A 23,127-nucleotide genomic window follows, 5' to 3' on the forward strand; every position below is an offset into this window, starting at 1 on the left:
TTTCTTTTAAATTTTTGTTAGTTTCATTTCATTACGGCTGTGTATGTGCTCCATGTGAGTGACGTAGGTGCTTAGGTAGGTGGGTTCCGACTTACGGCGAAAATCGTGTTATGTCGCGCTGTAGGAACGGATCTCTGAGGTAACCCAAGGTCCTACTGTATTGTGAAGTCTGCAGATGAAGCCCTCATCACTGGCATGTCAGGGCTCAGGGTGACCCGTGGGGCTGCTTTCTGGATTCACCCCAGGGCCTTAGATCCACAGGAAAGATCGAAGCTAAGGGTGGCAGTGGGAGGAAAGCCACTGAGGGGCCTGGCCTAGAGGAAGACTGTGCCACTCCTGGTTGTCTGTGGTGCCATGCTCTTGGTCACAGCGGATTTTATCTTACTCCCTTAGGTGGATGACTTTGACCAAGAGGACCTTCCTGCTGGAATACCACACCCACGTCCGGGATGCCTGCCTGCGAGAAGACTGAGTCATGCACCCCCCAAGTGTACACAGGGCCCAAGGGGCCCTGGATTCCCTGCCCCCTTCCCTGGTGGTTTGGTTCCCCAGGAGAGAAGCGAGTGGGAATGCCCTGTGTCTGTCCATGGCCACAAACACCAGAGGTGAGGCTTGACATTCAGACCAGTGGGTTCTGATGGAGGCCTGGCAGACAATTCTATTCCTATTCTATTCCTTCACTAAGTTGTCTGGGAACACAGGAAGTCAACCAGCTAAAAAGGTGAGAAATGGCCCTGACCGGTTTAGCTCAGTGGATAGAGCGTCGGCCTGCGGACTCAAGGGTCCCAGGTTTGATTCCGGTCAAGGGCATGTACCTTGGTTGCGGGCACATCCCCAGTAGGGGTGTGCAGGAGGCAGCTGATCGATGTTTCTCTCTCATCGGTGTTTCTAACTCTCCATCCCTCTCCCTTCCTCTGTAAAAAATCAATAAAATATATATTTTTTTAAAAAAGGTGAGAAATGCCCAGCTGGCGTGGCTCAGTGGTTGAGTGTTGACCTATGAACCAGGAGGTCACGGTTCAGTTCTCCGTCAGAGCACATGCCCCGGTTGTGGGATTGGCCCCAAGTAGGGGGCATGCAAGAGGAAGTCAATCAATGATTCTCATCATTGATGTTTCTATCCCTTCCTCTCTGAAGTCAATAAAGATATACATAAACAAGTGTGAGGATTGCCTCACCCCCCTGCTGCCCTTTCTCTATAGGTTCATCTGTGGAAACCTATCTATCTGCTCTAGGTGGGAGTTGGGAAACAGGAGAGGGAGATTTCCCCAGGGGTGGGGTAAGGACTGGGAAGCTTTAAGCAGCACATAAGGCCCCTGCCCTAACTCCTCCCCACTGCCTCTTAGGAGCCGCCTCAAATTGGCAGAATTCTTTGAAAGACTAAGTGTGAGTACTGCCTTCTACGTTGAAAGGCCACACAAAGATCCCTTGCAGGGAAGAATCCTGGGAGTGGGTAAAGGTCCAGGATAATTTTGGAATCTTCATGACGTCTTGACTTATCCTCCAGACTAGTTTAATAAAGAGGTGAGTGGAGAGAGAGATCCAGCCTCAAGTGTGTGTGGTGATGGAGGACGGGAGCGGGGCCTGGCGAGGCATCTACACGGATGTGCCTGTGCCTCTGGCAGTCTGCACTGTGCTGCCAACATCCTGCCCCAGATCTACTCCTGAACTCTTCTCCAAGCGTCACTGGAGTGTGCCAGTCTTTCTAAAATGTGTTGGACCACATCTCTTCCCTGCTCAAGACCCTTCAGTGACCCTGTCCCTTCGAGAAACTGCCCAAGACATGAAGCACAAACTGGCCACTGCCATCCAAGGGTTCCCACTGAGCTTCCTGCTACCCAAGCTCATACCAGATTTGCACACCTGCAAAACCTTTGGTTGTTGTCTCATTCCTACTCAACCCCCAAAATCCAGATCAGATCCCACCTCGTACGTGAAGCCTTCCCTGGCCTGCTCCCCTGAACATCAGGGTTTCACCTAATAGTTATCAAGTGATGATGGGTATTTATGAGTAGTAGCCCCCAACCCTTAGCTGTTCCTCAGCAAGCTCCCTCTCCAGCCACCTTCCTGATTCACAAGATGGAGGGCCAAGTGGCCTCAGACAAGAACCCGAAGCTGTCAGACATGGTGCGATACATGGGGGACTCACAGGCAGCCAAGGTGAGATGGCCCCAGAGCAGACCTCAGGGCTAGAGGCCAGTGGGACTAGAGCAGCCAAGGAGGGAAGGGCAGTGAGCAAGTGACCCTGTGTGCCTGCTGGCCCCAGGACCTGCTGTACCGGTGGCTGGGGGTCCTGGCCAATTGAGAATGCCAAGGCACGCACGAGGAACCAGGGATGGGGACTGAAAGCCACGCCATTCCTCCCCCGCCCCCCTCCAGACATGGACACCAAGTCCCTCCGTGTCGCCTCTGGCCACAAAGCTGGCGGAGCTGGAGCTCAAGCATACCAAGGTGAGCCCTCCAGCCTCACTGCGCCTTCTTGCTACCTCACCTCCAACCCCCCAAGTTCTTTCCAAGTGTCTGAGAGCAGCCTTGAGCAGTCCCAACTGAGGTCAGGGCCATGTTTCCCAATCTGGAGCCAGGACCCTGCCCTTAACAACAAAGCCCTCAATAAATGGCAACTGCTACTGTGGAGGACAGGGATGAGGGGAGTGATCTGAGGTACATGAAGACAACACCCTGTCTCAGGGAGCATGGCGGCACAGGCTATCACACTGTTCTCTGGAACACCCTTGTCACCCTCAAAGGGAAGCCTCAGAGCAGCCAGATCCGGCTCTGAGCCATTTAATGATAAGTCTCCCAGACCTCCCTCCCCAGCAAGGTGCCTCCTTCCCCACCCACAGCAGCCACTGGCCATGCCCATAACCTCCCAGGACAGGCAAGCCCAAGCCCCACCCACGCCAGGTGCTAGGCCCTGCAACAATAGGGCAGCGTGGGTACCATACTTGTCCACAAGCAAGCAGAGCAGCCTGTTCATAAAGAGAGCCTGGTCTTGTAACAAAGAGGCCTGCTTTTACCCTTACTTCCCAGTTTCAGGGCCCACCAGGCACACCCTCTACCAGGGCACTATGGAGACCAGATCCTGGGGGAACACAGGGAGCACCCCACAAGCATCCTCAGCCATTTTCCAGAGAACCAACAGACTCCATGGGAAGGTGCAAGACCTAGTACTTAGAATCCAGGGCCAGTCAAGGAATGGACCACAGATGACAAATCCTCTATACCATTTTCTAAACAGTAAAATGGAACTACCCCTTCCTGCCTCCCACAGATACTGGCAAGTTCCAAGGAATCAGGTCCAACTCTACGTTTTTAGATTGGAATGGAGGGGGGTATAAATCCCACATTACCATGCCTAGGATTTCTAGGATACCTTTACCTGCTGGGCAGGTTAAAGCCTAAATTATAGGTTGGAGAACTCACAGCATTGCTGGCAAAAGGATTCAACCTCTAGCCAACACCCCACTTGATTAAACAGAAAGGCAGAGCCCAAGACACCTGGGTCTGAAGTCCTGCGCTCCACCTGGTTAGCCCCACCCTGGACTCCAGCCACATTTACAGCAGGCCAAAGGCTCAACTTGGCTTCTGACTCATAGCAGCCACTAGACCTAGCCCTCATAAATAAGTCAGCCATTCAGGGAAGAAGGGAGAGAAAACAGCAAAAATAATCCTGAAGGCGGAGAACGTACCTCAAAGGGTAACCTGTGACTTGCCATCTCACAGCCCACATCTGGGAAGGGCTGAGCACGGGGTCAGAGAAGGGGCCTCACTGCCCTGTCACCCACCAGGGTCAAGGCTATAGAAGAAAGCAGTTCAGGCATAAAGCCCCTTTTGCGGGAAGGCCCCCTGCAGATATATCCTGGCTCAGGTACCCCCTAAATAGCCAGTCTGGTACCAGCTGTGACACCACCTGTAGCATGAGTGGCAATTGTCAGAAGGGACTTGGCCAGTAACGGAGGCCAGATGAGGGTGTGGGCTGGTTGGAGGTAAGGATTATTTTTAAAAATTTTTTGTTAATGCTAACCCGAGGATATATGTTTCCCATTGATGTCTAGACAGAGTGGAAGGAAGGGGGAGAGACACAGAGAAACATCGATACAAGAGGCACATAGATTGGTTGCCTCCCCCATGCACCCCAACCAGGGTCAGGGACCAAGCCTGCAACCGAGGTACGTGCCCTTGTCCAGAATCAAACCCTAAACCCTTCAGTCCAAGGGCTGATGTTCTATCCACTGAGCCAAACCTGCCAGGGCAGAGGTATAGAAAAGATTGTGCTCATTCTCCTAGCCTATTGCCCCAAGATCCCCTGGACCCCAATCCTGAAACAAACAACCTTTAATTAAGTGAGGCTTTTTATTGTTGTTTTTCTTCCTTTTTTTTTTTTAATTAAGGGTCCCTTACTGGTCCTGCTTCCACGAGTGGCCGAGACCAGGTGGAAAAGGGGAGGGGAACCAGGCAGCACGGGGAGGGGTTATCTTCACAACATTCCATTTATACACAGAACTAAACAGACAAGCACAGAGTCACTATTGCGGTTAGAAGTTGGCAGCATGGGAAAGGGGGGGAACAGGTTGCAAGTAGGGGTGTCGTTAAAAAAAATACAGGCCCTCTCCAAAACTGGGGTGCCTGGGGTAGGGAGGACTTGGTCTGCTTCAACCCAAGAGGAATCAGAAGATCAAAAGCTGTTTGGGAAGGCCAGAACCGTCAGGGGTGGAGGGAGAAGGAAGGTCCAGGGGGTGGGGGGCTGTTTGGCAACTGGGTGAAGGGATTGCCCTCCCCCTGCTGGGATCCCTCCAGCCCCTCCGGTCTGGCAGAAGGGGGGCAGCCTGCAACCCCCCCACAGGCAGGTCTGGGGCTGCCAGATGCTCCAGGCAGGGGGCTGGAGGGGGTTCACAAAGGCTTGCCCTCCAGGGAGATGACAGCACTGCCCCCCAGCTTCTCTGCCAGAGTGCAGCGGTCCTTGACCTCCTCGTAGCAGTTTGCTTGTAATTCATGCTTGATCCCTGTGGGGAAAAAGGGGGAATGTTATGGCCGGGAAGGAGCCAATCAGAACAGATAGAAGGGGAAGGGACAAGGTTACTTTCCAAACAGGCAAGAAAGAGGGGCCAGAACCACCTCTGCCATGCCAGGCACCCCACCCTGCAGCCAAGACGAGCAGAAGCACATGTGGCCCTTACCCGTAAGCTTCTTCTTGATGGCATCCTTGGAGCTGGCATAGATCATTTTGCTCTTAAGAGGCGCAGACTCAGGAGCCCTGGAGGGAAATAGAAAGCTTGCAGCAAAACCCCCTCCGAGTCTAGGAAGTGTCCTCAAACTATAGAGGACTTCCAGAAAACACTTGGGCTAGCTCCGAGCATTCAAGCTTTTATCAAGTTCCTCATAGACAAGTGTTCTCCCTCCCCCAAAACACACAGCTCTGGTTAATCAGGAGCCACAGATTTCCCATCCTGAGAAAGGGCAGGGCAGAGCTAGGACAGGTGACAGAGAAGTGCCTGCACTGAGGAGCTCACCAGAAGATGAACACCAGGTCCTCCTTCTTGCTCTCCTTGGTCTCATAGGTTGCGTCATACAGGGCATAGCGGCAGTCTTTGTCCGGCAGCATCTTGACGAAGGTGGCGTAGGGGTCGTCTACTGTCTGGCCCACATCACCTACCAGGATCTCCTTGCCCTCTTCCAGAATGATGTTCTTCTTGTCTTCACTCAGGCAGAAGAGCACCGCCTTCTTGCGCTTCTTCACCTCCTCTGGTGTTGAGGACTTACGTACCTTCATGTCATTGAACACTTTGATGACTCCATCAGAGACAGCCACACCAGAGGCCTGGAGGGGGGGGGACAAGCCACACACATCTCGTAAGGAATATTTCTGGGACTCCCCCTGAAGTCCCTCCTTTGCTTTCTTAGTTCCGTCTGGGTGCCAAAATAGGATAGTCCTCAGCTCCAAGAGGTCATTAATCCCCTTCCCAAAACAAGTGACCCTATTTTCCCACCCAAGCCACTATCAAAGAACCAGATGGGACACAAAGCCAGAGCAGCAGCCATGGAGAATTCTGATCACCTAATTCAGCACCACTCCTTCCCTGACATCTTACAGGCTAAGCATTAAAGACCTGTGGGAAGCAGAGCCCTGGCTGAGACATTAGCGCAGAATCAAGATCAAGACTCCACAGGCTACTGACTCCTTTCCTACTCACAGTACTCAATCTCAGCTTTTGGATGAAAGTGCTGATTTAGACAGACGGAGGGGCCACAGACACACCACAATGCTAGATGGGACACCAAATGTGCTCAACAGTTCTGAAAAGTTCATCAAAACTGCTCAGTACAGTTATTACGCAAATTATCCTCTTCTCTGCTGGGGTTTTCCTCAACCAAAGCAAAAATTACAACCCCTAATTACGGCCCTACCCGACCATTCCCTGTCCTCTGGAAAAAAATACAGGCCCAAAGGCCGTCGATAAAAGTAAACAGGCCAAGCTAAGGGCCCACGGTACTTCAAAGCCCTCCAAACTTCTATGGTGGGTAGTGTTGGGGGACACCCGGAACGGGCTGTCCACGGCGAAATCGGCCTCGCCCCCCTCCCGGAACTGCAGAGGAAGTGGACCACGTGACTCAGCCGCTTCCGGAGTAGGCGGAGGAAAGACATCAGCTCGGCTCGGCCTCCTCCGAGAGAAACCCTACCCAAAGGCGGCAGCACTTACAGGGTCTCAACCCCAAAGACTCGCCTTTGCCGGCCGGCGTATCAGCCACCCTGACAAGTTACAAGACCTCCGGTTCTCGCAGCCTTGGGGCCGAACACGGGGCGGGGAGGTTTCCGGGCGGTGCCCGCCTGGGTCACTTCCCCAAACGAGGCTCCACCCTCAGGGCCCATCCGGGAAAGCCGAGGGCCCCGCTCGTCCAGGGTTCTGGGCCGAGCGGCCAGACCTGAGCGTGTGCGCACGCGCCAACCGACAGCGCCGTTCCAGCCTTTGCAGGGTGTATACGGCGGGGAGCCCAGCTCGCTTTATGCGCTCGCTCGCTCTGAGGCAGGGCCGTGGCCTCCGTGGTGTACGCTCAGTGAAGCGCGGGCCAGCAATCCCCTAATCCCAGGCGCTCGCGCCCGGACCCCGCCGCCCCAGTCCCTCCTGGGCGCGGGCATCCCTACCACCTGCTCTCGGGCAGACCCGCCTGCCACGGGAGGGTGACGCGGAGACAGGAACAGCCCTTGGGTGGGGCGCGCGCGCGCCAAGACCGCTCGCGCGCTTTTCCTTTGCCGCCCCCGGGTTGAGTTTGGATACCGCGTGCTCCCGTCGAGCGCGCGTTCCCGTGAACCGACTCACTTCGGCCCCGCCGCGGCGCGCAGCACAAGCTGCTCCATGAGGGGCGGGCACGCGCGCACCCCGGACCCCTCCCCCACGGCCGGTGTCCGCGCGGGCGCACCAGCGGGGTGGGGGAGGGGAAGGGAGCCCAGGGGGCGCGCGAGCGACGTTGAAGCCGGCCCTCCCTTGCGCCCACGGACGCGCACGCGCATCCCAACACCGACCGCCCCTCAGCGAGACCCTCATCCCGCTTGGGGAGTTGGGGGAGGGGGTGCCGATGACGCCCCCCGCCCCATTACCTCCCGCGCTCTCAGACGACCGATTCGCAGCCGCCTCCCCTCAGGCACCGTAGCCTAGCGCTCACCATGTTTCCGGAAGCTAAAGGAGATAGCAAGAAGAGCCTGGAAAGACGAGCGCCGCTGCAGCTGCTGCCGGGATCCGACTGAACGCGGCCTCTCCCGGCCCCTTCCGTTTAGTATGAACCGCACAATGAGGGGCGGGGCTGGCTTCCGGCGCTCCCACTGCTGGCCGACGGGTAGTGAAGTCCGAGGATGCTGCACCGTCCATCGGCCACATTGCATACTGGGAAATGTAGTCCGAGAGAGGCGGGGCTATGGCGCGGAGCGCGCGCCTATTGGTCGAGTTTCCCAGGAAACATTATGAACCGAGAAAGGTGTCGGCGCTCCTTAGTAGACCCGAAAAGGAGCCCAGACTTCCCGAATTTTGCGAAACGGTTTTTCTTAAGAACTATGTTGGTACTTTTAGGGTTCCTTGGTTTGAAAATTTTCAGTGAGTTACCATTTTCTTTTTCCTGAGAAGACACCATATGCAACTTAAGCAAAATAAGAGGGAAAAATAAGGGAAAGGCTACAAGGAAAATTTTATAAATAGCTTTGTTTTTGTTTTAAGTGTTTGGCAAATTCACGAGGCAATAAAAGGAGAAGGGCAGGGGTTTGTGCATTCAATTCAAGGATTATGTGCCTTTTGCTAGACAGTCAACAGAGGAAATAGGTATTATATCTTATTCTCAAGTTGATAACCAGGAATATGATTAAACGTACAAAAATTGAGACAAGCTCTGCAGGAACATAAGCTTCACAAAAAAGAAACTGGGGCGGAGGCTCCGGAAGATTTTGTTGGCCTCGAACAATGACCCTGGCCTCAGTGTACAGGCAGAGAAAACAGGGTCGCAAACAGGGGAACTAGGACTACTGAAGTCACAAGTGGAAGCCGGGTTTTCATTATCTGGGGATCAGTGCCCGGAGTGGGGTACCTCGCAGAGCATGCTGGGGGTTGTAGTCAGGGACTTTGCGCCGCACCGCCCACCAACCGAGCTACGCGGAGCCACAGGTGAAGGCCGCTGCTCGACCCCCGACTCTTGCTAGCGACCCAGCTTGAAGAAGCTGGCTCCACCTTTCTTAAGCCTTGGAGTTTCCAAGAGCAACGGGGAGGGGAAGGGCGATACCGCAGTTACCCTGGAGACGCTCCCGCCCGCCCCTAGCCGCGGGATGCCCTAGATGTCCTTATTAGGACAAGAGACTAGAGGGGGCGGGACCAACCCTAAAGCTGGCTGGAGGCTCCTTATAAGGCAGCGTCGGGAGGGAGGCGGGAATTCTGAGTCCGCTGGAGGAGTAGGGTCGCGGCTGGGCGGAGTCTGAAGGGGCGGCTGACCCGGGCCAGCACCTCGTGACTTCCAGTACTGCTTGCTGGGGGCTGCTCCCACTCCCTGGCGGATAGATACCCTGGTGCTCTAACTCCTCGTGAATATGCTAAACATTTCAAACAAGAACGTATTGTCTCTCAACATGGGACCTCTTTGCATAGATTTCATCTGAAACCTCACCGAGGGTCCAATGAATCGCATATCGTCAGAGTGTTTCCTTCCACCCATGTCTTGCTTCTTACCTGCTCCTCCAAATCTAACGACCTGCTGATCCCGGCCACCACCCCCTCACCTGCCAGGATGCCCAGCACTTCTTACTTGTTCCCCTTCTTCTTGCCCTCTGTCCCCCTCCCACAGTCCTTTGGCCTTCCCTGCACGTCCTCGACTTCGCACCCCTGCCCCATTGCCCTGTGTCGTTTCCTCTACCCCAGCTCGGGATCACCATTTCCTCAGAGGGTCCTTCAGCTCCTACTGCGTTACTTTTGTGTCCTTATGCCCTGTACACCTTCCTAGACATCTCTATTGAAAACATACCTGCACCTGTTTGTCCCCCACCCCGCACCGGTCCGGCCCTTCCCAAGCCCAGTTTCTTTCTCCGGCCTCCTCGGCTACAGTGAGGCTGAAACTGACAGCCTCGGGTTACTTGTTAAGCGCCGCCCCAGCCAGCCCTCCGGGCCGCAAGGGGGCGCTGTTCTCTCCATCGCCTGCACAAAGACCGCTCTAGAGTCCGTAGAGGGAGAAGGGGCGGGTTTAGGCTCCGGGGGCCGGGGTGGGACTCGTCCCAGACTGTAGGGGCGGGGGTGGGGGGAGGTGGCTGGAAGACCTCAGGGAGAGCACTGTAAGTCTCTACAGTGCAGGGGCGGGAGGGCAGCGGGAGGCTATTCTCTAGTTAGTGACCCTCGTCGGACAGCGTGTGGGGAGAGGTCCCGCCCTCGCCCATCTGAGCCAGGTGTTCGAATCCTTTGTCTAGAACTGGTGGCGTCCCAGTCCCACCGGCTTGAGGCACCAAAGGACCAGCCTTGGGGCTCATGGCGGCGCCGGTCCGCTTGGGCCGGAAACGCCCGCTGCCGGTTTGCCCCAACCCGCTCTTTGTACGTTGGCTGACCGAGTGGCGGGACGAGGCAGCCAGCAGGGGGCGCCGCACACAATTCGTATTTCAAAAGGTGGGTCCCGGCCCGGCCTGATGGGGCAGGTGCTGGCGGGGCCAGACGACCAGGCCCGCCCTGACCCGCTACGGTACCCTTACCCCCGCCAGGCGCTGCGCTCCCTCCGGCGTTACCCGCTTCCCCTGCGCAGCGGCAAAGAAGCTAAGATCCTACGGCATTTCGGAGACGGGCTCTGCCGGATGCTGGACCAGCGGCTGCAGCAGCACCGATCTTCGGGCGGTGAGCGCTGGAGGCAGGGGTCGGTGGTCCCCGGAGCCTCCCACAGTGCAGCCTTCGCAACCACCTGGCATACCTTAACTCCCCGCTCCGGTGCCAGTTGCTGCTTGACGTTGGCCTAGTGGCTGGCTCTCTCAGAGCCGCACCGCTCTCAGCTACCGGACGAGCTGGCAGTGTCCGAAACCCTCCCACCTGCTGGATTTCTGGATTCCGTGGGGTCTGGGGTTGACTCTCTTCTGCTCCCGCAGGTGATCGTGCCCCAGATGCATCTGGAGCTAAGAGTCCAGCCCCGGAATGGCCACCTGCCGAAGTCCCGGAGGCTTCCATGCCAGTGAGGATGGGGAACGGGGAAGTGGGAGCACTCTCCCCACCGGTGATGCCTAGCCTTGGGCAAATGAGTGTCTTTCTGATGCTTAGTTTTCTCATCTGTAGATGAGTATGTTGATTGATAGTAGAGTCCGTTGGGAGAGTTCCATGATCAAGCTATTTAGGAGGCCACGCCCAGTAAATTGTGGGGGGTGCTGTTACTGAGTTTTCTTGTGTTACCACCTCTGCCCTGCAGTGGGTGGTAGAACTGAGGCGGCACCAGGTCGATTACACCACCTCCCCACAACCCTCTACTGCAGTGGTTCCCAACCTTGCCTGCACATTAGAATCACCTGGGAATCTTTTTAAAATCCTGATTTCTGGGCCCCATCCTCCGGAAATTCTGTTTCTTTGTTACTAATGTTGTGGCCCCACCCCATAACAAAGAAACTGAGTTTCCGGAGGATGAGGCCCAGAAATCAGGATTTTAAAAAGATTCCCAGGTGATTCTAATGTGCAGCCAAGGTTGAGAACCACTGCTCTACTGTCTCATCCCAGCTTTGCAGGGGGTCGTCCCACCATCTGGCCTATTTTACAGATGTGGAACCCGAGAGGCAGCTGGGTGACTTATCCAGGGCCATGCTGAGATGAAACCTGGACCTCGGCCCAGCCGGGAACTAAGTCTGCAATGCATGGCTCTCTGGCTTTTGTGTTCAAAGCCCCTCTGTACCTTTCAGGTTCCATCCCAGCCCGAAGTGGGAAGCTCTAGCAGCTACTGGCCGGCTCGGCACTCAGGAGCACGAGCAGTACTGTTGCTGCTCTATAGCGAACACCTGGTGAGGGCCGCTGCACCCGGAGCCGGGAACCAAGGCAGCGGGGCGGGAGGCTCCCGGAGGAGCCTGGTGCAGGCACCGAACCTCCCTTGGTTACATTTCTGCCTTGATTACAGAATCCTAGTGGCCACAGCTGCCTAACCAAGGAGGAGCTGCTGCAGCGGTGTGCCCAGGAGTTTCCTAGGGTGAGCACTGAAGGGCAAGGATGGGCCCAGTGGCTCTGGATCTAACCCTGAGCCTGCCAGGGGCTGCCCTTCCTCGGAGAAGTGGCATGGGGCACAGGGAGCTGGACACACGGCAGCACCAGGGGCTCTCTAAGGGTCTCCTCTTCTGTGGACAGGTGGCCCCTGGGAGGACTGGACCCTGGCCAGCCCTCCGCTCCCTTCTCCATAGGAACCTGGTCTACAGGACACACCAACCAGCCAGGTGGGGTCAACTACAGGCGGTGCAGGACCAAGTGGTGGGAGGGGGATCATGCATGATGTTCTGAGTGGGGCCTGCAGTCACCTAGCAATTCCTAGGTCTCATAATGTTGAAGTTGGGGGAGGCCTTACCTCCAGAAGCCCCACTGGGGAGTGGGGGGGGGGGACCAGGAGGGTCTGAGAGACCAGGCAGGGAGGATGAGGTGCCACAGGTTACTGGACAAGCAGAAAGGCTGTGCTGAGAACAGCATTTGACAGGTCTTAGAATTCAGAGGGTAGAGCTGCAGGGAAGGCATTCCAGGGAGGAGGGAACAATATAAACAAAGTTGGGAGGAAGGAAAGTCTGTCTGAGACGTGCGCATTGCAGACTTGACTTGAGAAATGGCCCTGGGCAGGTCCAGAGGAAGCTGATCTGAGGGGCAAGAACACAGCCTGGGGTGTTGGGGGTGGAAGCCACTGGACTTATTTGGACAGGCTGCCCAGGGCGTGGTGAGACCAGCTAGCGGCAGCAGGCAGGAGAGCCTGCCAGGTATGAGTGAAGAAGGGAGATCTGTGTTTGTCTCCTCCGCCTACCAGGTACTCACTGACCCCGCAGGGTCTGGAGCTGGCCCAGAAGTTGGCAGAGTCAGAGGGCCTGAGCTCACTGAATGTGCGCAGTGGGCCAGAGGAGCCCTCTGGGGAGGAGCCAGAAGTGCCAGGATCGGCCTCAGCTGAGCTGTGAGGAAGGGAGCAGGGAGAGGGGGGATGGGAAGAAAAGGGAAGCAGGAGGAGACCCAGAAATGAGGCCAACACCCCAGCCCTGTCCCCATCGCCTACAGCTGAGCTGTGGCTGCACCGCTTCCACTGGGTTTGGAGGGAAACTGCCTTGGCACTGAGGTTCTGGCCTCACACAACAACCCCCTCCTCCCTGTAGTGGCGCCAGTGCAGGCAGTGTCCAGCAGCCACCGCTGGAGCTGAGGCCTGGAGAGTACAGGGTGCTATTGTGTGTGGACGTTGGCGAGGCCAAGGGGTGAGTGAGGTGGGGGAAGTGAGGGAGGGGGTGCCGGGGGCTGTCACTGGCCTGCCCTGACCTAAGCCTCCCACCTCGCAATTCCAGGGCCGGGCACAGGCCCGAGCTGCTCCGCCAGCTGCAGCGGCTGCACGTGACCCACATGGTGCGCAAACTGCATGTTGGGGACTTCGTGTGGGTGGCACAGGAGACCAGGCCCAGAGACCCATGTAAGGGGTGTGGACAGTAAGGTGGTTGTCAGAGGCAGGGCCTGGTGGGTGGGGGGACATGAGCCAATGGGACCCTTCTTGGCCTCTCGGCAGCAAGACCTGGGGAACTAGTCCTGGACCACATCGTGGAGCGCAAGCGGCTGGATGACCTGTGTAGCAGCATCATCGATGGCCGCTTCCGGGAACAGAAGGTTCCTTTACCAGCCTCACAGAACCCACTACTTCCTGCCTGCTCTGGGGTGGTCAACTCCTGGGTAGCCTCAAGGAAGAGTTCCCACAGCTCCAGCCACACCCTATTAGAGCTGCCCCTCTGGCCCCCCAGGGGCACAGCAGGTGCACAGGTGTCTGGCTGGGTTGAGGAGCATATTAAAGACCCCTGGAGTGTCCAGGCCCTTCAGTCTGGCATAACAAGGCCCTAAGTTCCAGAAGTGGAGCTGCTGTTTCTTGGTACTGGCTCCTGGGCTGACCCCATAATTAGACCACGTATGGGCTGAGGGAGGCTGGAAGAATGGGCATCATTAAAGGTGGTGGACAGGCTTTCCATGCCAGAGTACCAGCATGAACAAAGGTGTGGCGGTCACTCTGAGACAAGTAGAGAGATTAGGGAGGACAAGATGATTGTTGGGATCAGGGCTCCATGGGGATGTTGAGTGGCATGAAGGGTGGGCCAGCAGAGGGGCATCCAGGCCCTACATTCCCTTCCTACCCCCTCGCCCCCCTCCCCTCTGCTTCCCCAGTTCAGGCTAAAGCGCTGCGGCCTGGGGCGCCGAGTATACCTCGTGGAGGAGCATGGCTCAGTGCACAACCTCAGCCTTCCCGAGAGCACGCTGCTGCAGGCTGTCACCAACACTCAGGTGAGCTCGGAGGGCAGGGCCGGACGAGCAGGGGACCCTGTGGTCTGTGGCTCGGGCCAGGAGCCACCTCCCTCTGCTGGGTCCTCTTCCCCAGGTCATCGATGGCTTCTTTGTGAAGCGCACGGCAGACATTAAGGAGTCAGCTGCCTACCTGGCCCTCTTGACACGGGGCCTGGAGAGACTCTACCAGGTGAGCAGGTGCATGTGTCTGCACTGGTCCCTTCCTGGGCCCTGTGCTCCCTCCAGGACAGCAAGGTGAGCGAGATCCCCGTTTCTCCGGTTGGCCCACTGGGGCCTAGGATCCGGCAAGGACTGGCTGGGGGTTTCTCCCTAGAGCTCTGGCCTGGCCTCAGTCCCCTCTCCCCTCAGGGCCACACCCTACACAGTCGCCCCTGGGGAACCTCAGGGGACCCCGAATCAGGATCTGGGCCCTCCCCAAATCCTCTCTGCTCACTCCTCACCTTCAATGACTTCAACGCAGGAGCCATCAAAAACAAGGTACTGCCTCTGCCCAGATCCTCCTCAATGTGGTCCAGCCCCAGATGACCCCTAATACAGTCCTCCCCTGACCCCAGGCCCAGTCTGTGAGGGAGGTTTTCGCCAGGCAGCTGATGCAGGTTCGAGGAGTGAGTGGGGAGAAGGCAGCAGCCCTGGTGGATCGGTACAGCACCCCTGCCAGGTAGGCCTCCACAGGGGTGCACTGCCCTGCACCCCAGCATGGATTTCAGCTCAGCCAATGCTTTGTGGAGGGTTTGGTTCTGTAAGGGCTGTACAGGCCCCGAGATGGACAGATTCAGCTGAACCCTGGGGAGGTTGGGTAGTAAGGAAGACAGTGCCAGGCAGGACCAGACAGTATCTCAGGTGTTGGGGGAGCCCACAGAGGGAGGTTTCATTCCACCTGGTGTAGCAGAGAAGGCATCTTGGGCTGGCGGGGGCCGGCGGGGGCGGGGGGGGGGGGCGCAGGGCAGGGGCTGGGCAACGAAAACTGGGCAAGAACTTGGAGAACAGGAAGGGAGGGTGAGTGGGATGGAGCAGAGCTTTGAATGCCAGGTTCAGGAAGTACGAAGTGGTTCTGACTCCTTTAGCCAGTGCAGACCCTTTCCTACCTGTCTCCCATGACTTTGGCCCAAGCTGCTCAGTGGGCCAGCCGTCAGCCATTGTAAATGCCCCACCCCATCTCCAGCCTACTGGCCGCCTATGATGCCTGTGCCACCCCCAAGGAGCAGGAGATGCTGCTGAGCACCGTCAAGTGTGGGCAGCTGCAAAGGTGAGGCAGGGACAGAACCTGGAGGGAATGGCTGGGGCCAAAGTTGCTGCGGTCCAGGACCTGACCCTCGTTAGCCTCTCTCTTCGTGCAGGAATCTGGGACCCGCTCTGAGCAGGACCTTGTCCCAGCTCTACTGCAGCTACAGCCCCTTGACCTGAGCTGGGCCAGGAGACGGACCCCAGCACCCATAATCTAGGCTAGCCAGCCTTTCACCAGCATCTTAGGGCTTCAATAAAAATCTAAGTGTTTGCAGCTTTATGTGCTACGGAGATGGCAGGCCCCAGGGCCTTGTGAAATACCCAGGTGGTTTTAACTGAGCTCCTCAGGGCCTGGAGTTTCCTGGGGGAGCACTGAGACTGGCAGGGAGATGGAGTCGGTGAGCTGCTGCAACTTTGAATCTAGTGTATGTCATCAGACGATCCCTGATCAAATAAAATTTCCTTCGATAAAAGGTTCTGTAGCTTGGAAAAGGAAAGTTTAAGAAGCACTAACAGTCAAATCGCCTCATTTTATGGATTGGAAAACTGAGTCCCAGAGAGCTACTAGGGTTTGTCCAATTGATAGTTTGAGGCCAAGGGAGGATTGGAACCAGGGCCTCCTGGCACTGCCGAGAACAGGGTTTCTCAGGCTCCCTGCAAACCAGCCAAGCCCACATTTCTGCTGCGGCCTAGAGTCTGCAGCCTCATTACTTCCTCCCTTCTCAGGGCGATTCTGATGCCCATGGTACATAGACCAATCCCAGCCTTGGGGACACAGCTCCCAATTCTGCCAAAGCAGTCCCCTCAGCCTGAGCCAACCCCCACCTCCCACAAGCCTGGCCCTTCCCCAGCCTGGGGTTCACTACGGTGTCACCCGCCCTCTCAGCCACCAGGACTCCTCTTTCTCCCTTTATTGCCTCTCTCTCTACCCTTCACACAGCATCTTCCCTTTTAGCAGAACGCGGTCATCCCTGAGCCCGGGCTTCTTGGCTACAGGGACCTCCCCCCTGAGGGCTCTCCCCACTCCTCAGAAGGTGTAGGCCCCCACGAAGACGGTGAGTCTCAGTACAGAGCTGGCCCGGTAGCTCATGAGGGAGTTCATGGTGACCATCTCGAGGTCCAGCACATACTCCCGGGGGCCCGTCACGGGCCGGGCGAGGACCAGCATGGCGCTGACATTGTTGATTTGCTGCAGGGGACAGTGGGTGGGGGGACATGTAGATTGCATCAACCTTCGTGCCAGGACCCTCCGCCAGCATCACCTCCCTGCCCCTGTCTTTCACCCACAACCAGCTGTCTGGGAAGTGGGGAGAGAGCCCTGGCCAGGCTGTGGTCCCAGGCTGTCATCAGGCTCCATGACACCCTTGACATCTCATCCCCTGCACCCAGACTCCTGTCAGAAATCTTTCACTGGTGCTCTTCCCGCCCTTTCCAGCTAGTTCTTCTGTCTAACCAGGGTCAACTGTAACTCAGGGCCAGGTGTGAGACTTCGGGGAGTGGCGAGGCCTTTGGTGACCTGGAGCAAGCATCTCTCCTTCAAAGCTTTCAATTTCAGAAAGAAAACAAGGACGGATACCAGACAAACCTATGGCCCTCTCACTACTCACCCCTGGACCCCTCCCTCCTAACAGCTCCACGGGCAGGGCTGATCCTCTGACCCCAGGCCACTGCCCCAACCCCGTCTCAGGCCCAGCGCCCCGGCTTGTCCGTCAGGACTCTGCCTGTAACCTCGGAAGTCCTCTCCTGTCACTCACTTGTTCTAAGGGTGAAGAACCGGGGGCCAGGTACGAAACTCACACCCCAGTGTGTCCTTAGAAGTACATGTAACAATCTAGTTTGTTCCAAGGGAATTTACAACACCCCTACCTTTCTACAGAAATTCCACCCCTGGGGCGGGGCATGGTGGCATAACCGAATCTCCCGTTTAAGGTTTCCTGGAATCCAATTTTGGATTACGCATGTCATTTGAGGGGTAGGGGTCGAGGTAGGGGAAAGCCTTACCCTAATGTAGAAGTCCCCCTGCGAGTTTCCAGCACGGATCTGAAAGGCATTGTAGGCGCCGGGGTAGACGGAGGTCGCTTGGATCTGGAACACGTCGGCGGGCACGCTCCGCTCCGAGGTGATGCTCATGTAGCGGTGCACGATGGAGGAGGGCTGCTCCCGGCACAGGGGGTTGGAGGCTGGGCAGAGGCAGCGACTAGGGCCCACGGGAAGGGGATACGAATGAGGTCCTCGTCCATTCCCCCAATTTGGCCCACTCCCAAAATTAGTGCGCATGGTTGTCATGAAGGACTGCAACTCCCATCAACCCCCGGGGCACTTGCCAGCCCCAATAGCGGCCGGCCAGCTGCAGAGCCCAATGGGAGCTGCACTGTGTGTGGAGGGGGTGGCCTCCAGTTGACTCACTTGTCGGACACCTGCACATAGGGCTCCACGCAGCGGTTGGTGTCCACACAGCGGTAGCCCCCATAGAAGTTGACACAGGTTTGGGCCTCAGAGCACTGGTGTGCACCGGACTCACACTCGTCAATGTCTGTGCCAGGGGAGAGGGGCTGGAACCTGGACATCAGGCCACTAACCCCTGACAGCACCCTGCCCACCACCTGGGCAACCTGTACCTTGGCAGAGGCGCGTGGCCAGCAGCTGGTAGCCCTGTGGGCAGTGGCAGGAGAAGCGGCCCGGCTCATTGACGCAGCGGTACTGGCAGAGGTAACTAGAGTAGCTGCACTCATCAATATCTGCGGGAGGAGAGGGAGCAGGGCTCTGGATCAGGGCAATTCTCTCAATTCGGCCCCATAAACGTTTACAGAGAGAGCGCAGCCCCGTTAGGTCCAGTGTGGGAAGACGGGGATGAGACAGCCATGCAAGCACAGCAGGGGTACAGAGAATTCAAAGAAAGGTCTGCCCAGACCGCCCAGCTCACGGACTTTAAGAGGAAACTAAATGAAAGCACTAGAAGCTTAGTTTTATTCCGACTGAGTTTGGGAAACCTCAATTTCGCTGTCAATAAAATGAGTGAGTTAGACTAGCTGAGCCTTGAGGGCCCAGTCGGCTCTGGCTCCCAATTCCTGCAACCCACAACCAGCCCACAGCCACCTCCTGCCACTGTGATCTGCACAGGCAGGAGCCAGCTTTTCTACTCGGGTTTCCCTGATGCTGCCGTGCCCCGAGCCAGGGACCAATGGGGCCTTACTGGGCAGCAAAGCATCATATGAACAGGGTATGTGGCCAGTTGACATGGAATGAGAAGTCGGGGTGGAGACCTGGCCCCATCTCCTCCTAATTGTATGATCTTGGGCAAGTCACTTAACCCCTCTTTGTTGAAGGACTTTATGCTTATGCTTTTCTTGTAAGCCTCTCAACAAACCTTGAAGGAGATAATGTCTTCATTTTGCAGAGAAAGGAAAAAAAAAGTATACTTACCTTATAGGATTGCTGGCAGGATTAAATAAAGTCAAGTATATAAGGAAAGTTCAGGGAACTGTCCCCGCACAGGGAAAGTTCTGGATGAATGGCATTCACTTTAACGTGTTGCTGCTTGGGACTTGATGAAGCCTGTCATTTTCCCACTTAGTTCTCAAGACAACCCATTTTACAGATGAATAAATGGGTTTAGAGAGAAGAGTGACTTGTCATAATCCTGGATTCCAATGCAAGTCAGCCTGACGACAAGGGAGGAGGCCAGTCTGCCCCCTGACCTGACTGCTCCCCTCTGCCTTCCCTACCAGGCTGGGAGTCGTGGTGGGCAGGTCTGCAGGAGCCTGCAGTGCAACCAGCTGGGGGTGAAGTATCTAGTAGGTACGTGGGTGCAGCATGAACGGGACATGGAGGCCTCAAATGGAGGACCGTGTGGCAGGAGGCACAGCGTGACGCAGGGGCCGATGGAGGAACACTCGGAGGGGTGGAGCTCTCACCACTGCAGGAGAAGCCATCCCGGTGCAGCTCGTAGCCCTGGTGGCAGCGACACAGGAAGGTCCCATAGGAGTTGAAACAGCGCTGCTCGCATGGAGCCCCCATGTCACATTCATTCACATCTAGGGGTGCCAGGAAAATGGAAGGAGTGAAAGCCAAGGAGCAGCCCAGAGCCCCAGGAGGCCCCATTTCACCTGTTCACCTGGTCTGGTCAGGAAGGGAGCTAGCTCCCCACCCCACATCACCCTGCCAGGACCCAAAGCCCGGCCCAGCCTCACCCACACAGGAGCGGTTGTTGGAGCCCAGCTGGAAGCCTGGCTCGCACTGGCAGCGGAAGGAGCCAGGCAAGTTCACGCAGCGGTGCTGGCAGTAGCGGTAGCGGCACTCGTCTATATCTGGGATGGAGGGCAGAGGGCAGACGTCAGGTGGGACTCAGGCTGGCTGGGGGTTCAAGCCTCACCACCCACAGTCTTGTCTGTGTCTGGGCGCTGGGCTGGGCCAGATCAGGCAGGACTCACATACACCCATCATGTGCTGTGTCTGGTGACAGAGGTGGCAGGGGCCTGGGGGGGGGGGGGGGGTTGGGATGGGGATCAGGTGCTAGGGCGAGAGCCAGGCCAGGGGCACAGAGCAGAAACTAGCAAGGCCGCTCCTGGACTCACCCACACATTCAGGCCCAATCTTGCGGTAGCCGTCAGGGCAGGTGCACTGGTAGGAGCCGGGCAGGTTGTGGCAGTCCTGGCTGGGGCGGCAGTCGTGCAGGCCCTGGGCACACTCGTCCACGTCTGCAGGAGACACCACTCAGCCCCTGCCCGGGAGCCCCTGCACCACACCTCATGACAGACACCACAATGTTGGAGCACACACAGGCCAGGAACCACTCACATGGCACGTGGGTGATGTACCCCAAAACAGGAACACATGGATTAGACCCTCCCAACAGCACAAGTAACAGCCCGCCAGCCTGGGAGCCAGCAGGAAAGGCACCCCTAACCTGTGAGAGCCCGTGCCAGGGAAGCACAGGAAACAAGGCCCTGTCCATGCTCCTAGGAGCACTGATGCCAGGGCCTTCCTCCAAGGCCCATGGTGCCCAGGGATGGGGCCAGATCGGAAAGGGGGTATGGGGACAGAGGCTGTGAGGCAGAGCGCTTGCACTGTGTCTGCAGCAGTGGAGAGGAGGGTCCCACAGGCTGGCTAGGGTAGAGGGACAGGCGCTGGGGCCATCTGTGGCAGACCCCACACAAAGTGAGGGTCTGGGTGAGGGTCCGGGTGTTGTTCCAGGGACTCTGAGGAGGCTTTGGAGCAAGGGAGGAACAAGAGGTCTGAGTTGTTAAGATGAGTGACAGACACTGGTAGGTGGACTGGAGGCCCCCGTGCCAGGGTGACTCTTACCCACACAGCTCTCTTGCTCATCAGGCTCGTAGCCCGGTGGGCAGGGGTTGGGGTGCTGAGCGGGGGGCACTGGCGGCGGTGGTCCCTCGCCATGCAGGTCGTTGATGACGGCAGCTGAGCGGGGCAGGCACAAGTAGCCCCCATAGTGGTTGATGCATTTCATCTCCCCCTTGCAGGCCTCGGGGATGGTCAGGCACTCGTTGACATCTGCAGAGAGGGGCCTGCTGGGCACAGCCAGCTTCCTGGGCTGGCCGTGGAGGGGGTGGGAGGCAACAGCCGAGCTTGGCCTTCTCTAAGCTGTGTGACCCCCAGCAGGGCCTTCCCTCTCTACTCAACACGCTAAGGCTGCCTGCCCAGGACCCCTCCCCAGGGCCTGCCAGGGCTGATGGGGTGGCTGTTCCCACAGTCACCTCCATTCTCTTGTCCCTAAGAGAGTCTATCCCTCCCCAAAGCTCTGGCCCTGGCTCAGCCCAAGAGTGAGGTGCCAGCCTCCTTACCCACCCCCGCAGACACTGCCTTCCGGGGAAATGGGGCACAGCTGAGTAGGAGAGTGCTTCCAGAAGGTGCTCCTCAGGGCAGTGCCCTGTTGCTCTCCTGCTAACTGAGAGGTGGGGGCAGGGTGTCCTGGGTTTCCCTGAGAAGGAGGGGCCTGGATGGCTTCCCCACCCCTAGCTGAGCTGGCCCCCAAAGAACCAGAGCCGGCCTCCGCAGAACCAGAGCCACTGGCCCCCTGCTGCAGCTCTTGGAGCTGGGGTTGCAAACCCTTTCCCGGTTCCTGGGGGTGGGTCGGTCCCCCAGGCACACTCACCCCGGCAATGCTGGCTGTCAGGGTCCCACTCATAGCCATCTGTGCATTCCTACAAGGGGACCAGCGGTGGCCAGTGTTCATCCCCTGTCCCCTCCACTGACCAGGCCAAGGTCAGGGTCCTGAGCCTAGCCACCCTCCCGGGACTGCGCCAAACAATGGCCCGGCGGCTCCACCAACCAGGGGAGAGGAGGATCTTCCCCAACAGCAGCCCCCCAGGATCCTGGTCTGTGTCCCTGCCCGTCCCATCCCAGGCCAGTGGCCCCACGGTCCCCACCGTGTAGCTGTCGGGCTCCTCCGAATCCTGGGGAGACGCTGCCCCCAAGAGCAGCAGCAGCAGCGCCCAGAGCAGCAGGGAGCCGGGGAGGCAGGAGGCGAAGGGGAGCATCCTGGGCGGAGGAGGCGGGCAGGGGTCAGCGCCTCCGGCCCCGCCGCCTCCCGCTCGGCCCGCACGTAGGAGCCCGGCGCTTCCCGGGAGGGAGGGACCCTCCGCAGCCGACCCCTCGCGCAGGCCGGGCCGGGCCCACCGCCCAGGCCGCCCCGCCCCCGCCCGGTCCCGCAGCGGCGCGGACGGAGGAGCGTGGGCCTCGCTCTTCGCAGCCGCGACTGGGCCGAGACTGCGGCTCGCGCCCTCCCCCCACGGCCCGCCACTCACTTGGCCCGGGCGCCCCCGCGGCCCACGGCTCCGGCGGCTCGGCTGGCTCCGGCAGCGCCTGCGGGCGGACGGACGGCCCGACGGCGCAGCTCCCTGGACGCGCGGCCCCAGGAAGCGCCCCCCGCCCGCCCGCCCGCCGCGGCGCGGCCCACCCCGGCGCCTCCGCCCGCCCCTCAGCGGATTCCTGAGCCCGCGCCAGGGGGAGGGACCCCGACCCCCCGCTTCTCCGCCCTTGGCCAGCCGCAGGCCCCCGCCCGGTCCCCCGCGGCGCCGTCCGGAGCCGCCTCCGGGCTCTGGGCCAAGGTCTGTTCCCCTGGGATCCCTAGCGAGCTCCAGGGGCACTGATCCTGATGCCCGGCCCCCGGGCCTCCCGGGGAGCCCCCGGCCCTCGCTTTGTGCGCCCCAGCGTGTCATACTGCGCACCCGACCTGCCTAACCCGCGCCCCCAGAATTCCATCCTGGGCACCCACCCACAGCTTCGTGCCGGCCCGGACTCTGCGCCTCCCCGAGTGTCGCCCTGGGCGCCTACGCCTAACCGCACCCTGGACGACCAGGCCCAGCCTAGCTAGACCCTCGGTTGTTCTGCGGCCCGGACAGCCGTCCGGAAACACCAAACTTCCTGCGGGCCCGAACCCTCGCCCGGGGCGAGACGCTCCAGGCCCTGAACCGCTCCTCTCGGCCCCGCTCCCCTCCGTCCCCAGGGCTGTCGGGGGCGGGGGCCGCAGCTCCCCTTTGGCCCAGAATGAATGGAAGCCCCTGAAAAGGCGGGCAGGACCCAACCGGGGCGCGCAGGACGCCAGGGTTTCGCGCCAGCGTCTCCCCGGCCCTCCTCCCACCCGTGTGTCCGGGGTTTCCGCCTCCTCCCCCCGCTCCAAGCAGAGGGAGCGCCTCCGAGGGCGGGGTCTGGGCGGGGCCGGCTCCCAGGAAGGGGCGGGGCCTCTCCTGCCCACGTCTGAGGGCGGAGCCAGACGGGAAAGGCCGCGTGTCCAGGGATCCCCGGCCTCGGGGCACACCACGTGCGGGAACTGCGGAGCCCTCCCTTCCCTTTACCACCCCACTTTATCCTCGCGATCTCCCCAAACGCAGCCCTGCCCGGGAGGGTATGCCCCGGAAGGGACGTGACCAGGAAGGGTCCCGAGGTGAGC

At 58.6% G+C, this 23,127-nt stretch overlaps 3 protein-coding genes across 5 annotated transcripts; 1 reads left to right on the top strand and 2 right to left on the bottom strand.

Annotated features, from left to right (window-relative positions):
* Nucleotides 1-4,334: 4,334 nt before the first annotated feature.
* CFL1 (cofilin 1) lies at nucleotides 4,335-8,186 on the bottom strand. Its single transcript, XM_081099656.1, has 4 exons — nucleotides 7,660-8,186; nucleotides 5,511-5,818; nucleotides 5,178-5,254; nucleotides 4,335-5,003 (listed from the first exon to the last, which is right to left on the bottom strand). Exons 1-4 carry the CDS (start codon nucleotides 7,660-7,662, stop codon nucleotides 4,891-4,893), a joined length of 501 nt encoding a protein of 166 aa, XP_080955782.1. The 5' UTR covers nucleotides 7,663-8,186; the 3' UTR covers nucleotides 4,335-4,890.
* A 1,494-nt stretch (nucleotides 8,187-9,680) lies between these two features.
* MUS81 (MUS81 structure-specific endonuclease subunit) lies at nucleotides 9,681-15,726 on the top strand. Of its 2 annotated transcripts, XM_081099652.1 has the most exons (17): nucleotides 9,681-9,796; nucleotides 9,929-10,121; nucleotides 10,214-10,343; nucleotides 10,589-10,671; nucleotides 11,384-11,482; nucleotides 11,596-11,664; nucleotides 11,820-11,905; nucleotides 12,478-12,618; nucleotides 12,815-12,910; nucleotides 12,998-13,119; nucleotides 13,213-13,310; nucleotides 13,857-13,973; nucleotides 14,068-14,163; nucleotides 14,343-14,471; nucleotides 14,549-14,652; nucleotides 15,157-15,240; nucleotides 15,332-15,726. In XM_081099652.1, the coding sequence occupies exons 2-17, from the start codon at nucleotides 9,987-9,989 to the stop codon at nucleotides 15,396-15,398; spliced, it is 1,656 nt and encodes a 551-aa protein (XP_080955778.1). In that variant the 5' UTR covers nucleotides 9,681-9,796; nucleotides 9,929-9,986; the 3' UTR covers nucleotides 15,399-15,726. The 2 variants fall into 2 exon arrangements, with proteins under 2 accessions (XP_080955778.1, XP_080955779.1); XM_081099653.1 differs by lacking the exon at nucleotides 14,343-14,471 and having other exon boundaries at nucleotides 15,332-15,696.
* On the bottom strand, nucleotides 15,696-22,111 carry EFEMP2 (EGF containing fibulin extracellular matrix protein 2). 2 transcript variants are annotated; one of them, XM_081099654.1, is made up of 11 exons: nucleotides 21,983-22,111; nucleotides 21,605-21,716; nucleotides 21,331-21,379; nucleotides 20,523-20,729; nucleotides 19,793-19,915; nucleotides 19,409-19,525; nucleotides 19,133-19,252; nucleotides 17,837-17,956; nucleotides 17,625-17,751; nucleotides 17,220-17,415; nucleotides 15,696-16,407 (listed from the first exon to the last, which is right to left on the bottom strand). In XM_081099654.1, the coding sequence occupies exons 2-11, from the start codon at nucleotides 21,713-21,715 to the stop codon at nucleotides 16,246-16,248; spliced, it is 1,332 nt and encodes a 443-aa protein (XP_080955780.1). In that variant the 5' UTR covers nucleotide 21,716; nucleotides 21,983-22,111; the 3' UTR covers nucleotides 15,696-16,245. The 2 variants fall into 2 exon arrangements, with proteins under 2 accessions (XP_080955780.1, XP_080955781.1); XM_081099655.1 differs by lacking the exon at nucleotides 21,331-21,379 and having other exon boundaries at nucleotides 20,523-20,769.
* Nucleotides 22,112-23,127: the final 1,016 nt, after the last annotated feature.

This window comes from Myotis nattereri (genome assembly GCF_964212035.1).
Source record: "Myotis nattereri genome assembly, chromosome: 9".
NCBI classification, from domain to species: Eukaryota; Metazoa; Chordata; class Mammalia; order Chiroptera; family Vespertilionidae; genus Myotis; species Myotis nattereri.

Bases quoted from the DNA above. Each gene is read 5' to 3' on its own strand.
- CFL1 (XM_081099656.1), bottom strand. The intron at 5,255-5,510 runs GTGAGCTCCTCA...ATTTCCCTCCAG, and splicing joins GACCTGGTGTTCATCTTCTG to GGCTCCTGAGTCTGCGCCTC. The intron at 5,004-5,177 runs GTAAGGGCCACA...TTTTCCCCACAG, and splicing joins CATCAAGAAGAAGCTTACGG to GGATCAAGCATGAATTACAA.
- MUS81 (XM_081099652.1), top strand. From the start codon at position 9,987: ATGGCGGCGCCGGTCCGCTTGGGCCGGAAACGCCCGCTGCCGGTTTGC. The intron at 11,665-11,819 runs GTGAGCACTGAA...TTCTGTGGACAG, and splicing joins GTGCCCAGGAGTTTCCTAGG to GTGGCCCCTGGGAGGACTGG. The intron at 13,120-13,212 runs GTAAGGGGTGTG...GCCTCTCGGCAG, and splicing joins GACCAGGCCCAGAGACCCAT to CAAGACCTGGGGAACTAGTC.
- EFEMP2 (XM_081099654.1), bottom strand. From the start codon at position 21,715: ATGCTCCCCTTCGCCTCCTGCCTCCCCGGCTCCCTGCTGCTCTGGGCG. The intron at 20,730-21,330 runs GTGAGTGTGCCT...CCCTCTCTGCAG, and splicing joins TGACAGCCAGCATTGCCGGG to ATGTCAACGAGTGCCTGACC. The intron at 17,957-19,132 runs GTGAGAGCTCCA...CTCCTCCCGCAG, and splicing joins GGATGGCTTCTCCTGCAGTG to ATATTGATGAGTGCAGCTAC.